Source organism: Branchiostoma lanceolatum, chromosome 5 (assembly GCF_035083965.1).
Source record: "Branchiostoma lanceolatum isolate klBraLanc5 chromosome 5, klBraLanc5.hap2, whole genome shotgun sequence".
NCBI classification, from domain to species: domain Eukaryota; kingdom Metazoa; phylum Chordata; class Leptocardii; order Amphioxiformes; family Branchiostomatidae; genus Branchiostoma; species Branchiostoma lanceolatum.
This window is the reverse complement of record NC_089726.1, coordinates 13,058,696-13,073,344: the sequence shown is the minus strand read 5'-3', so window position 1 is coordinate 13,073,344 and position 14,649 is coordinate 13,058,696. Positions and strand designations below refer to the sequence as shown.

The 14,649-nt window shown below is 41.9% G+C and overlaps 1 protein-coding gene across 2 annotated transcripts; it reads left to right on the top strand.

The window, feature by feature from the left end:
• The first annotated feature begins 258 nt into the window (after positions 1–258).
• LOC136435241 (putative tetratricopeptide repeat protein 41) lies at positions 259–14,147 on the top strand. Of its 2 annotated transcripts, none has more exons than XM_066428547.1 (17): positions 259–463; positions 1,589–2,462; positions 3,677–3,869; positions 4,649–4,863; positions 5,192–5,346; positions 5,592–5,730; positions 6,437–6,724; positions 6,871–7,110; positions 7,390–7,588; positions 8,100–8,265; positions 9,046–9,121; positions 9,585–10,150; positions 10,497–10,726; positions 10,968–11,036; positions 11,238–11,359; positions 11,752–11,953; positions 12,234–14,147. In XM_066428547.1, the coding sequence occupies exons 2-17, from the start codon at positions 1,694–1,696 to the stop codon at positions 13,372–13,374; spliced, it is 4,770 nt and encodes a 1,589-aa protein (XP_066284644.1). In that variant the 5' UTR covers positions 259–463; positions 1,589–1,693; the 3' UTR covers positions 13,375–14,147. The 2 variants fall into 2 exon arrangements, with proteins under 2 accessions (XP_066284644.1, XP_066284643.1); XM_066428546.1 differs by having other exon boundaries at positions 259–476.
• The last annotated feature ends 502 nt before the right edge of the window (positions 14,148–14,649 follow it).

Sequence of the window (14,649 nt, the reverse complement as noted above, 5' to 3'; positions counted from 1 at the left end):
TTCACAAATGTGCGTGCTAGCCAAATTAATCACGTGATTATATTGAGCTATTCCAAACACTAGAGGGGAATCAACGACGCTATTTATTAGTAGCCATCGCCAAAAGTAACCTCTCAGATGTCAGCTGAAATTTCATATAAAAATTTTCCATCAAACTTATGCGAAAAGCCTTAGTAAAGGTGAGTTGGGATGTACCATTGCTAAACTACGAGTTGTAATATGTAATTTAAAAAGTGTCTCCCACTTTCGAATGGGGACAGCTCAATTGCAAGACTCATTGGACATTGCTCGAAGTGGTACTACGTTGCCTAGAGTTTGTGTACGAAGCGTGAAATAAGACGTCTCTAAAGAGGGTCGTGGCGGCTGCCTGGGTGCTCGAGCGATCTTCTGGACTGTAGAGGGCTCACAAGACGTCTGGAAGAAAGAGTCGGTCCTTCGTGCCACAGCTAGTTTGGTCCCGATCGTACGTAACCCAGGTAACGTTTACAGAAGTCAGTTTCAACAACAAAGCCATGTTGATCTTCGTGGAAAAATTAAGCGCCTATTTACATTCATATGTGTAGTTAGACACGGAGCGTACTGTTTTACTGCCTACAAGTGGACTGTCAACAATCACGAACTGTACATTAGAGCGAGATTGATGCTTGTTTTTAGCGTTGGGGTGATATCAAATTCTTAAGAAAACAAAACGTGATGGTTTAAATAGGACAGGGAGGGGCACCTGGTAATGATTTGTTACTTTCCTCTCGTGTTCTAATCATGCGTCTGTACTATATAACGTTATACATACATATCTATATACGTAAGACGATACAGGTATTAGTGATGAAACATCTATTTTTACATGCAATAGATATTAAAAGTCAAAACACAAAGTATCGTTGTAACTGATTTAAAGAATAGCCTGAGGGGAACCAATTGAAAAGCAAATGTTTTGAAAGAAAATATCACAGTGCAATGCACTGTGGTCTGTAACTGATTTTTGGTGCTTTGTTTTCACCTTAATTAGAATATCATTAAAACGATGTTGTCTGGGTGGATTAATGCTTGGCTTCATGAACCATGGCACATACGGATACAGGGTTAAATTACGTACATTAATGTTACACCTTGCGCACTAACAAGACAAATATGGGGGTATGAAAATAAAGAGCAAAGTAATAGTTTGTTCTTTCCTTGTTGGGCTAACGTTAAGTTAAAAGGGACAAAAGAACAAATATATCATGCCTTTCTACCTGTGACGTTCATTGTTATTAATACGTGCCCTTTGCCTTTTCAGCATACCTACCCTTGACAGAATGTAGCCTGTGGTTAAAATTTTACCCGCTCTAATTGTAATGTCCAGTGTAGTAATGACCCTACAGAATAAGGGCTTAACTGTTAAACCTACTAGCTCTTTGTACACTAACAATAGGGCCAGCGATTATATCAGGCTTTGTAGTCATAGGAACGAGGACAAAGTTTTATGACCTCTTGGATGTTGCGTGGCAGAAGTTAGACCTCCATTTTCGTGCACTAAAATGGGGCGATGGCGTGGAAAGAGAAGTTTATGTGATGTGTTCTAACTGTTTATGTATTACTACTGCAGCTGGCACTTTGGAAGCGAGGTCATCAGAGTTCGTTGGACACCTGGTTATGCGCAAACACTAGATGAGACCAACAAGCCTGCAGTGACAGCGTAATCAACAACAGCATGCCGCCTCCGCTAGTACGCAGCATCAGCAACGTCAAGCGCCAGTTCTCGTACCGGCAGCCAATCAAGCCCTTTGTCAGCTCAACTTTCGTGGACTTCCAGGAGGAGCGAGACTACCTTGTGAAGCGTATATTTCCCACCCTCGACGCAATCTGCAGAGACAGGGGCACCAACTTCACCCCTATCGATCTCAGATGGGGGATAAACAACAACCAGGCAAACTCAGGACAGGTCGTCAAGCTGTGTCTGGATTACATAAACAGGTGCACGCCGTTCTTCATATGTTTGCTAGGGGACCGGTATGGCTCGCATCGCCCCGAGACTGCAGACCCGCTACCCAAGGCGTTGGAAGATCTATCAGCAGACGCATCCTGGATGGACAAGAACTTTGTGGTGGCAGCACAGGGTGGTCACGGATGGGTGCTACAAGAAGCACACCAAACATGCAGTATTACTGAGCTGGAAATCATACAAGCGTCTTCCCTTAACGACAACGAACACTGCTACTTCTACTTCAGGGACTCTACAAAACTTGACAAAAGGCTGGCAGATTTACCCAAAGACAAGCAAGAAGAGAAACTACAGGAATATGCTCCCGAGACTGAATATGCAGAGATTCGCGTGCGAGATCTGAAGGAGAGATTGATTAACAAGGGCCTTCCTGTGAGGTACTTCAGTACAGTGGAAGAGCTTGGAAGGATGCTTCTGGAGGACTGGACGAAGGTCATTGACAGTCTCTACCCACCTGTTGATGACTTCTTGGATGTTGGTGAGTAGCACAAGTGTTTTGCAGATTAATATCTTGTTGTAATCAAAGCATTATAATGAAGTGCATCAGTGTTGTGTTGTACTCAACATGTAGTCACTCCAATGTCTGTCTTTAGCACTTTGAAAGTTCTGCAATCGCTACATGTCAGGTAATTTTCACTTAAGAAACAACAATATTGGGAGACAAATCTTGTCTACAGTATTCTATAGATGTTACATGGAAGATTTCACCACCCCAGAGATACATTGGAAGACTTGTCACAGTCAGACTGCATTTTATTCCTTTTAACCAGACATACGTTTGTTAAGTGGCCAATGGTGTTACCTGTATTTGTGCTTTTGACAACAATGTTATTTGGCTTGAATGGCTAATAGAGTGCACAGGTGGTGTTTTGTGTGTCACACCATTCACTCAATGTTGTATCCTTGTCTGCACTTTCTTTCTCAGCTCAGCTTATGGTTCATTGACTCTTTCCAAGGCTGGTACAGGGAGTTGGTCATGCAAGGCACTGCCCAAATAACACATTTCTGTTTGTCCTTGCTTGATAACTGATTTTGGAAACTGTATTTTCATGTATTTGTTGGGGCATTGAAACAATAGAGGGAAGTGTGTTGTACTTGTAGATTTTGAAACATGAAACTGCTTTTCTCCACTCACAAGAGATAGACTTTACATTTGTAGGAGAAAGAAAGTATTTCATGAGGGACCTGGAGGTATTTAGGTCAAGGCCCACTGTCTTGGAGATAGCCCAAATTCCATTATGCACTCTACTGTTTTTGAACAGGTGGTCACTTCAGACAGAATTCTTGATGCTTGTGTCAATGGAGAAAAATATCTAAGAGACCACCAAAAAGTGGCCACATTGGTCAAGTGGTCACTTGGACATGTTTACGCGTAACTGCCTGTTGTTCAACATCATCTTCATTCTACACAGAGCAACATGAAAAACGACACATTTAAAACACCTCGGTCGGCCCCTTAATGACATCAACAATCCATAGGGCGCATGGTTTAAAAAAAGTGCTTTGCATTGGCCATCAATATTTCTATATTTTATCATTATAAGTTATATACAAGTCTACTTCTCTTAATATTGCACAATTGTCATAACACATCATCTGGCTTTCTGAAGACCTCATTTGTATTATCAATGAGAAAATACTATAATTCCATAGTGGTGAATGATGGGAATTTCTACTAAATGATTCCTACAGGTGGGGAATCGTTCAGACAGTGGGCAGCTCACGAGTCCTTTGCTGAGACCCGCCGGCGTATCTTCGTGTCGACACCAGAGTTAGAGCGCCTCAACAACCAGCTGGACGAGCACGCCCTCTCAGGAGCCACTCAACCGTTGGCAGAAGACTTCCTGACTCGGACCAGGTGTCTTGACAACTCCTTCAGATCCAGGTGAGTTCTTAATCTTATTGAATTCCCTGTATACTTTGATGTATTGGAAATAAGGAGCTGTCAACTTGAATGTGAAGGTTTCACATGAGCTTTTCCCTTACTACATTTACTCCTGGCTTCCGAACTACTCATATTCATCTTTGCAGGTTTTACATAAAATCTGATCTATTTGCCTACCTTTTATAATATATTACCCCCAACTGACTAGTTGTTACAAAAAAAACTCTAAATCAGAAATCACCTAACAGTCTAGCATTTCTTTCTTCCTTCTTATTCTTCAAGGACATTAATTTTTTCATTCTCTCTCTCTTTCTGCCCTTTGTGTGACTTCAACATGGCATGTCAGTGAAAGGAAACATACTGAGGTACATGTACAATCTATGGATACATCTGTTGTCACTGTTCCTGTCCTGAGGCAAACATTTGCTTAGTACCGGTAGTCACAAAGTCTTGTCTTTCTTCCATAGTTGTAGAACTGCTCTACTGTCACTTCAGTTTTGTGAAATTTCTTTGTGCTAATTAGAGGTAGCATTTGATGTGGTTTGCTTTGTCTAACCTTTTTATGTCATATGCACCTGTACAATTAAAAAAACTATTTGCAGCTAGCTTGTAGATTTACAATATTTTGTTGTTGTGATAAAAGCAAACCATCAACAATTTGACATTTTGTGGTGTACCGTGCAAACTTAATTATAGTAGAAAATATATTCTCTGTACAGCATATGCTACTGGCTACATTCAGCAGTTTAACAAATATTGAACTCTGACCTGTTCTCCAGGCCACCCTCGGAGCCAGGTTACAAGTCCATCATGATGTTGGTAGGTGAGCGAGGCTGTGGGAAGACTGCTATGGTCGCCAACTGGGTGAAGAATTTTGCCTCCAGCACTGCTGACATAGTTGTGGTGTCACACTATGTGGGAGCAAGTGCAGAAAGTACTGATGTTGGAAGCTTTCTGCGCCGCTGTACCCAGGAACTTAGGAATGAATTTGCAGGTATACATGATATTATACACTTAAAAAAAGAATTGTTACTTCTGCAATATCCATTGTACCAGTCAGAGTGTTTGGATTTTAAAGGAGAAATTCTTATACACTACAAAACAGGTACTCAAGCAACTGGATAAGATTTTGAAACAGTCAGATTTTCATCACTTTAGGTAGTCTTCAATGCCTTTTATAACAACAGGGCTAATGTAAGGATACTGGCACAGATTTTGGCATAGTTACAAGTTTAATCTTGGGAACTGCACAGAAATTGTTCTGCGAATTTTGAATGTGTTGGAGGTCTAGTCTGACAATTATTCCTGAATTCATGATGCAGGAGCCCCCAGTGATATGGCGTCAACGACACAAGATCTATCGGATTTCCACCGCACATGTGAGGCCTTCCTGGCAGCGCTGACCCTTGGGCCGTCTGTACTGGTGCTTGATGGGATAGATGAGTTAAACAGCACATATGGCATGACCACCCAGCAGGTGAGAGAGCCTGGGGGGAACAAATGATGAGGAATAAATAAAATCTAATTTTTCTTAAGAGCTGCAAGTCGAGAACTGAATGGTTATAAAGGTCATGTGGACAGATTGAGAGAGAGTGACTAGATTTACTACTGAAAAATACAAACAGAAAATAAATAAAAGTTAACAGTCAAGTTTCTTGTTTATTTTGGCGATAATCAGTGATGATAATTGTTGACATGCCTTTGTGTTTTTGTTTACTGCAGGTGAAGGAGTTTACGTGGCTGCCCTACCCTCTCCCACCCCAATGTCGCATCATCGTCACCACCACAGGGTCAGACCTGACTTACAAGGCACTGGTCAATAGGCCAGATGTTAGTGACCTAGCAGTCCCTCTCCTGGCAGGTATGTAATGGAACAAATCTACAGGTCATATGTTGCTGCACACTCTTATCAAGCTATAATCTACAAGGTAAACTCACTGTAATTGAATAAACATGTTGACTAATATGATAGCAGGCTATTAGCAGCAATGCAGTTAGCTAAGCTGTCATCTTCAAGTTAAGCTTTCCTGCTTAGCTGTAATCTTCAAGATGGGTTCAGTTTCATAAACTGTGATCTTTAAGCTGGGCTCACTTTTGTGAGCTGTTATCTTGAAAATGAGCCCACTTCTTAAGCTATAATCTTTCAGATAAGCCATTTTTCTCATCTAAAATCCTCAAGATGAGCTCAGTTTCATAAGCTTATCTTCAAGAAGAGCTGACTTGCTTAGCTGTAATCTTCAAGATGAGCTCAGTTTTGTATTATAAAGCTATAATTTTCAAGATGAGCTTACGTCCTAAGGTGAAATATTAAAGCTGAGCTTACTTCCTAAGTTCTTCAAGATTAATGCACTTTGTAAGATGATTCAAAATGCAGGCTTATAATGCACCCCGTGTATATCATTGACTTTCCAAAAGTATCAGTCTTTTAAACTATTCTGCTGAGCTGAAACCAAAGCCTTGTACTAATCAGTAATGCACATATTGCATAATCTTCCTCATTTGCTGTTTTTGTAAGATTGTAACTCTAGGCATCATGACATTGACCTTTGAGAATGGATATTTTTCAGGTTCACCTTCCAAGAGTTCAGTAATTGAGGAACACCTGGCTGAACACTGTAAGTGTCTGGACCCGACCCAGCTACAGCGTATTGTGGAGTGCAAGCTGAGCAACCGCCCGCTCTTCCTCTTCATACTGGCCAACGAGCTGTGTGTGATTGGTCAACAGCAGAGGCTGGACGCCCAGCTGGAGGTGTATCTCGAGGCGACGAGTATCCGCGACCTCTGGGTCAGCATCATCCACCGCTGGGCAAAGGATTATGGGTGGCTCAGCAGGAAGGAGCAGACGATAGAGAGAGGTCCGGCAATGTTCTTTGGTGCTTTTTTTGGTGTTTTTGTTGTTTCCGTTTGGTTTTTGTTAGGTCGCTCTATACCAAGCTCAGTTTGCATCTGGAATTTTGACCAGAAAGTTCCTTAATCTACAATGTTTTCTCTATTGTTGCAGGAAGTAGAGGCTGGGTCGCTGACGCTCTCCGGCTCATCGCGGTGTCACGTAACGGCCTGCAGGAGTCTGAAATCCTGGGAGCACTAGAACTGCTGGGCTACAAGGACGACTACAAGGTGGCGGCGTTCGACTGGGCGCTGTTCCGATCCTGTGCACAGGACGCCCTGTTTGAGAGGCCGGGGGGACTGCTCAACTTCTTTCACCAGGACATTCGAGAGGCTGTGGAGTGTTCTTTGTTAGGTAAGCCTGTTTGTTAAGTGCTAATGACATTATCTGTGGTCTAATAATGTGTGTGTTTGGTTGATTTTGATGACATATTTTGTATGCATTACTGCACTCTGTTTGTGTATCTGTGTTGGTATATGTATATGTCATTTTGTTCCAGAGCCCTGGAAAATTGCCCTGTAAGGTATCACAATTAACTGACCTAAATAAGATTTACTTAACAAATTAATGTATAATCAGATTCTATTGTATACAAAACTCTGCAGCAGGCTTTGTTTTATTTTTACTTTACAGGAACTGTTACCAGCACTGCCTCCAAGTCCTCCTTCTCCTTTCCCACCATGCACGAACATGTACGCAACAAGTACCACGCTGTGCTGGCGGAGTACTTCAGCCGCCAGCCGCACTCCGACCGCCGCGTGGACGAGCTGCCCTGGCACCTAGAAATGAGCGGGGAGGTGGGGCGACTTTGCAAGGTTCTGTCTGAACCAGGGTACGCAGAGGGCAATGCATGTGTCATGACTGCATGTGTCTAACCTTTATTGCCATTTGTTAACATGCTGTAGTTTGATGCCTTCTTTTTGAATTTCAATACGTCTAAGTAATAATGTTAGATGTTTTGCTACTAACATAATTGTAATACAAAATATATCAACTTAAAGATATGTCATGCTGTTTACAACTCCCACTATTGTTCCAAATTTCTGTAGATATGATCATGAATATTTTTTCTCCATTTCCAGCATCTATTGTTTGGCTTGGTGTCTTGCTTTTCAAATATCTACTATCTTCTGTTGTTCCATATCTAGATAAAGATGTCATGGATCCAAAGCAATTTCCTTCTTTATGAAAGATTTCTTCTGGTATCTTGTCAAGTTCATTGAAGTTGTTTATGATATTTATTTGTGATTGCTGCTTAAAATGACATTGCAAGTCTATAGTATAGTCTGATAATTCAGTGTAGCCTTATGATTTCCTTCATTATTAACAACAACGCTCTGCAGGATGTTCCTGGCTATGTGGGGGGACAGCAGACAGAGTAGCACACTCCGCCTGGACCTGGTGCGGTACTGGAAGTTCCTGACGCAGGCGGGGTACGATCCAGGCGAGGTGTACGGGCGCATGGTCAGGAAAATCACAGGAGACAACGAGTCTACAGCGGAAGCAGATGTAAGTGTGCATTTGTTATACAGTCTAACCTGGTTGGGCACTACCTGGCACAAGCCACAAGGAAACAGTCCCATCCATTTTTTCATAGTTAAACTCACCCTGTCCTCAGCAACCACCTCTCCCTAGTAACCTTTTAATGAGTCTACGGCAGAAGCAGATGTAAGTTCACATTTGTTGCTATATTGTACAGTCAAACCTGGTCGCGCAAATACCTGGCACACGCCACATTGAAACAGTCCCATCCATTTTTACATAGTTAACCCCACCCTGTCCTGAGCAACCACCTCTCCTCTGCAACCATTATTCCTCCACCCCTGCAGTGGTTGCTGAATCCAGGTTTTAATGTATCATGAAATTAGATTCAGTTTCATCCGAAGAAATAACACTTTTTGACAATATATTCATATCCTGTTGGGCTAAGTGTAGGCTGCATTTTAAGCTTGTACCCTTTATACTGTGACAGGCAAACCCTGTATTATTTGGAATCAGAAGGGCTCTTGCCTTAATCCCAGTTTTTATCCTGTGTACATTATGAAACAAAGATAAAGATGACATGTTGTGTTCTGCAAAGAAAATAAGACCTCTTTTATTTGTATTAAAGGAGAAATGAAGTACCTCTTAAGAGCTTAAGGAAGCTTTGTGACTTGGTGCAATTGACAAACTTGAAGGAATAGATACTTTAAGGATCCCTTTTTTTTGTTTCTGTAAAGCTTGATTGCTGAGGATATGGGAAAGTTTGAATTACTTGTGTACTGATAAAGTTACTGTCTAATGTTTCAGGGCCGCCTGTCCCGTACCGTGAGTGTAGTGATATCAGAGCCCCCCGTTTGGCAGGACCCAAGTGATAGTGATATAGGTAGGCACAGCTGTACATGATAGTTTACAGTCAAATAGTGATTTAGTGGTTGTCGTCCTATCGTTTTTACTGGGTGTTAATGATAGACCCAAGGGGAGAATATGAGGAGAGGAAAACATTTGAATTTTCGGGTGCTGTTTTATTCATACTGTAAATGGAAGTAAGACAGACTATAATCTCACTTAATCAGACAGACAGGCAAATGTGGCAGGGATTTAGAAGAAATTCTAGATATACTGTGATATTGTGATTTCAATGAGTTACATGTACCTTCGTTTGATCTCAAAGTAGAATATATAACCATGGTCAAAACACTAATCAAATTAGTCTGCAATATTCAGATCTGAATCTCATTACAGGAGCATTTCATACATGCTTTGAAATCAATTATAGCATTCAGTTCCACAAGATTTTCCATCTAGTAATACAAAAATCAAATCTTATTACATGTATCTCTTTACAGACCCAAGATCTCTGAGCCCTACTGGTAAACTCCACTCCTGTCTCACTACCATTAAGGAAGGTTCAGACCAGGCCTCAGTCAGCAACGCCAGCCAGAGCAGCATGGGCGCGGCTCTCAGCATCGCCACCAGCTTTGGCAGTCTGGCTGGCGGTAGAAGCGACGACGACGGCTTTGACCCGACTCCCGAAGAGCGAGCCATGGACATCGAGTCTACGTTCTTGACGGAAAGCCGTGTGGCTCACCTCGACATGGAGGAGGAACGTGAGGAAATCAAGGAAATGTCGCAGTACGAAGTCGCCGCCTTGGCGTGTCATGCAGGACAGTTTCTAAATGAGATCGGAAAGTTCCAGAATGCAGAAGAGATGCTGCACAAGGCACATGACCAGCTGCAGAATGCGGACTCTCCTGGCCTGGTGGAGCAGCAGCTGCTGTGTAAGGTGGAGGAGAACATCGGGAACCTGTACCTGTTCCAGCTGAAGACGGAGGAGGCAGAGGACTGGTACTGGAAGGCACTGGGTACCATCAACTCCATACAGGAGGAGGATGCTGAGCACATGGCTAAAATGGTAACTAGCACATACACGTACATGTGCTAATCACAACATATTTCTCATCTCAACAATGTGTCCTCGTGTTTCATTGGCAAGAAATCATATTTTACTTGGTGAAAAGTGATTAGTTGCTATCACATAGAAATGTATGAAAATATGACAATGATAAAAGTAAACTTAGGAACAGTGCTAACCAATTTATGTCTTTTTTATCTAAGATGTGTATTGAACATTTATACATGATTAAATACATGTAGATTAATTTCACTATTAAAGCCACAATAAGGAAAACATTAGCAATGCTTACCATTTCAAAGACATCAAACTTTCTTTCTTTTACTTTTGTTCTTTTTCCTCCAAGATTGAGACCAAAGGCAGGCTGTTGGACCAGCTAGGGAACATGAAGACCTACTCCAGCTGTTTTGCGGAGTCGGACCAGCTTCTACAGGAGGCCAGGGACCACATGGAGTCGGCCTGCAGCATCCCTGGTCTGGCCTCCGTACAGCATCACATGGGGGTGCTGAAGATGAGGAGACGCCAGTACCACCTGGCTGAGGAGTGTCTGAGGGAGGCACTCACTACAAGGGAGAGGTTAGAAGGAAATAAATACTTGGTGCACTCTTGGAACATTGTACTTTGTACTCAATCCTCAATAGCATTGCGAAAAAGTGTCATCATGGTTGCAGCTTTCATATTTATTAATCATTTTCTCAAATTTGGTGGCATTACATGAAAACAGAGTCGATATACATTGTATATACAGCTTGTGGCTAATCACACCACTTTCTGTATTTTACCTGTAAACTTGTAACCTGTTCTTTTTCCCTCACAGATGGTATGGTACATTCCACCCCATGGTTGCAGATGTGCTAAATGATCTTGCTGGGCTACTGGCAGACAGGTATGGCAGACAGACATTATACTAGTACTCAATTATATCAGCTGTACATTATCTTAACTATCTCTTTCAACAAGAGATACTTGTATTCATAAACAGCCTTCACTCTACTTACTTGCCATATTCGAGTTGGGGATCTCCAGCTCAAAAGAAAATTTTTTAGTCTAATAGTAGAATCATTACATGATATTCTACTGTCATCAGGAACAACAAGAAGGGGTTCAACCGACGTGAGGCTGAGATGCTGTACCGACGAGCGTTACGGATCAGGGAACAGTGTCTCGGGTCCAACCATCTGCTGGTGGCCACTACCCTGTTCCACTTAGGTAGGGGAAGATGATACAAAGTCAGAAATTTTTGATGGACTTGCCTTTTGTGCCCTATGGGTGACAAATGAAGCAGCAAGAATTCAATGTCCAGATTTGAAAAATAATGCAGGATCTTGAATTTTGCTCCATGTCTAGTAAATACTAGATGTTGTAGGTATAGAATATAGATGAAGGGTATTCTAAAAATGTGACATTCCAATTTTTTTCTTATGAATAATCAAATAGCTGAAAGTAAATTTTGTTTATGGATCAAGAGATATTCTGCTATTGGAGCTTGCAAATGACTTTTTAAAAATGCTTTTGAAAGTTTATTAACGGCTTGAGGAACTTAGACACTCACAATTTAAACCAAACAGTGATGAGATACTCAAACTGCCTTGTTTCTACAGGAAAACTACTGAAGGTTGATGGTGCCCAGCATGTGAAGAGAGAAGCGGTGAAGTGCCTCCGGCAGTCCCTGGACATCCGTACCAAACTGTTAGGCCCCGAACACCCAATCACACGGGCCGTACGGAACAGTCTCCGTGATGTAGAGTCACAGATCAGCACGGGGCTGTACGACTTCAGTACCAAGAAACAACCTGACGCAAGGTTAGTATGTTTTTATCTCAATAAATGTTGATTTTCCTTTTATTGATGTATAGTTTGAATTACATAAAAGCAAATTATGGGTACAGACAAATCGTAAGCTTTTCTTTGTATGGGTACTGCTTGTTTTCATAATGTTGGTACAAAACTATAAAGCAGCCATTGCAAACTTTTGTGTATAGAGAAAGTACCTTTTGGCAAGTTGCTGTCACAGTGGGGCTAAAATGTTTAGCCAAAGTTTTTTTTGTATTGCTAATTTTCTTGTCCACATCATCTTCTCCAGGTCTCGAGACCGGCCCTACAGCCACATGAGCTGGCATGAGCAGGACATTGTACAGTTTGAACAGAAGCAGCAAGGGAAGAAAAACAGAAGGCAGGAGCAGTATGGAGGGTCTCGTCGGCCTAGCAGCAACCCCAGTGGGATCTGGAGAACCCAGTCCGCCATGTCGTGCCCCAACGGGAGGGACACCCTTATGAGTAGAGCTACGCGGGAGATACCCAGAGTACACTCTGCTGGGAGTGAGCGCAACAGAATGGACGTCCCACCACAAGGTTTCGAACGAGAAGAAGCTCCATGGAGAGAATTCCAGGAGAGCCCACCCCGAGAACCACAGTGGGAAGAAAGTGTCAGACAGGAAGACTTTAAAGGTGACCAGAGTCTCTTCAGAGAAGGAAGTGTGTCCATTCATTACTTCAACACTAAGAGTTCAGTGTCGGAGTTCGCTAGTAGGATGACGGTTGTTTCACGGAACACGAACTTGTCGCGTTTGAGCAGGAGCTCTCACGTGTCACACAAATCATCGTGTCACATCCCCAGTGCACACAGTGTAGACGAAAGTAATGTAAAATCGGTCCACGGACCTCATAGTACACTACAGACCTTGTTAGATGAGCCACCAAAACCACGGGAAAATGTGAAGAAATCTGGAGTACAACACAAGTCCGCATGGTACCATGTCCCAGGAAGATACCCTACCTACAAGGAGCCACTGCCAAGAAAAAGAAGTCAAAAGCGAGTAAAGAAGCTAAACCGTGGGACGGACACAACGTTAGACCAGCAGCTTCATCCAATCGACGAATCACCAAGCAGCGAGGGAGGGAGCTCAGCTGAGTCGGAGAAGTGGGGGTCAGATGGAGTAGAAGCGGCGGAGGCAGGGATTCAGGAGCTACAGGTTGTAGGGGAAGGAAAGGAAAGTCACGCTGAGGCAAACATGCAGTCAGGATCTGCCAAATTTGCCGAACAGTGTCAAGAAACCTCACCAGAAGCAGACAATGAGACAGTGTTGACAGGTGATCCAACAACTGTGGAAACAGGAAAGAAGGGAACAGCAAAAACCTCAAGGAACTTAAGAATTGTGGAACCAGAGAGGGTTGCTAAAGAAGCCATCGCTTCTAGACATTATCAGTTCCCTGCTGTACATTAATTATCAGGTAGTAATGACAGAATTATTATGATGTGAGAATTTTTATCATTGATGACCCAAAGATGAGTTTGTGCCAGATAGAGATTAAGCGTATTTGGACAGAAGCATGTGCTGAAGTAATGTGGAACTTTGGAGCTGCTTGTTCATTTCACACTTTAATCCTGCCTCTTTGTAAAAGGGTAGGAAAGGAACATTGTCTAGTACTGGCAGTTACTAGTGTTACAGTATTCCTTGCTTGTTAATTGTATTGATAGCTATATATGATGCATTATGATGCATGATCCTTTCTTTTTATATCTTAGTGATGCTGCTATGCTAATCAAGATTTTATGATTATGGCTTATCTTCAGTTTTTGAAGGAAAAAATGTCCACTATGCCTTAAGAGTTAAATAGCTTTATATCAAAGCATTCCATCTAGCCTTGTGTATATAACTATGCTCTTATTTGTGTGCTCAATGTACTTTGAGGAGGTGTCATTTACATTGTGTATTTTGAGATTACACACTTTGATACAGCAACATGTCAGTTATGAAGTAAGCTTGTGGAATAGATCAGTTTTGTAAGTCTGTGGAATATGAAGATTGTCCATGTAGATTGTTGCCCTTTGTATTGTATACATCAGCTGTATTTGAAATTTTTCTGAAGAAGAGCTTTACTTTTAAAGAACAACATGTACTGAATACATTCAATTTGCTAAAACTAAGACTGGACGTAGCTTTGTCTGTAGGTCAATACAATCATACGAATATGAATATGAATTAGTTTGCCTTTATGACATTCCTTGTCCATCCTGTCATTTAGCACAATTGAAGTGTAAATCCTCATTGATTATGCAAATCAATCAATCAAATCAATCAATAAATCAAGTCCTATTTTGCATAATCAACATACCATTACATTGGTCTTCATCAAAGTTTCCTACATGTGAATGAAGGTTCATCCCTTATTGACTTATACTGTTTCAAAATCTGAAGCTTAAACGCCCCTGTAGTTCCAAAGAAAGCTGCTAGAGGGCCCAAACTTATGTCACTTCTTCCCGCTCATAAGAGCTATCTACCACCCAAAAACAATGACCATGCATGGCTTGAACAAAACACAAGATATCAAAACCGACCGTTCTTCTGCATTACCAAGGAGAGTCGCCAGGAGGCCCAATATCTAATCATTTCTTCACTTCTTGGATGGGACAAAACATAACTACATGTACTTTAAGTCTTACCACAGTTTCATGACAAGCCATCCATAGCTTAATTTTTTGAGTCATGCTGTTCAAC

Coding starts and splice junctions, on each gene's coding strand:
- LOC136435241 (XM_066428547.1), top strand. CDS start 1,694: ATGCCGCCTCCGCTAGTACGCAGCATCAGCAACGTCAAGCGCCAGTTC. Junction 7,111..7,389: donor TGTGGAGTGTTCTTTGTTAG/GTAAGCCTGTTT, acceptor TTTACTTTACAG/GAACTGTTACCAGCACTGCC. Junction 9,122..9,584: donor CCCAAGTGATAGTGATATAG/GTAGGCACAGCT, acceptor ATCTCTTTACAG/ACCCAAGATCTCTGAGCCCT.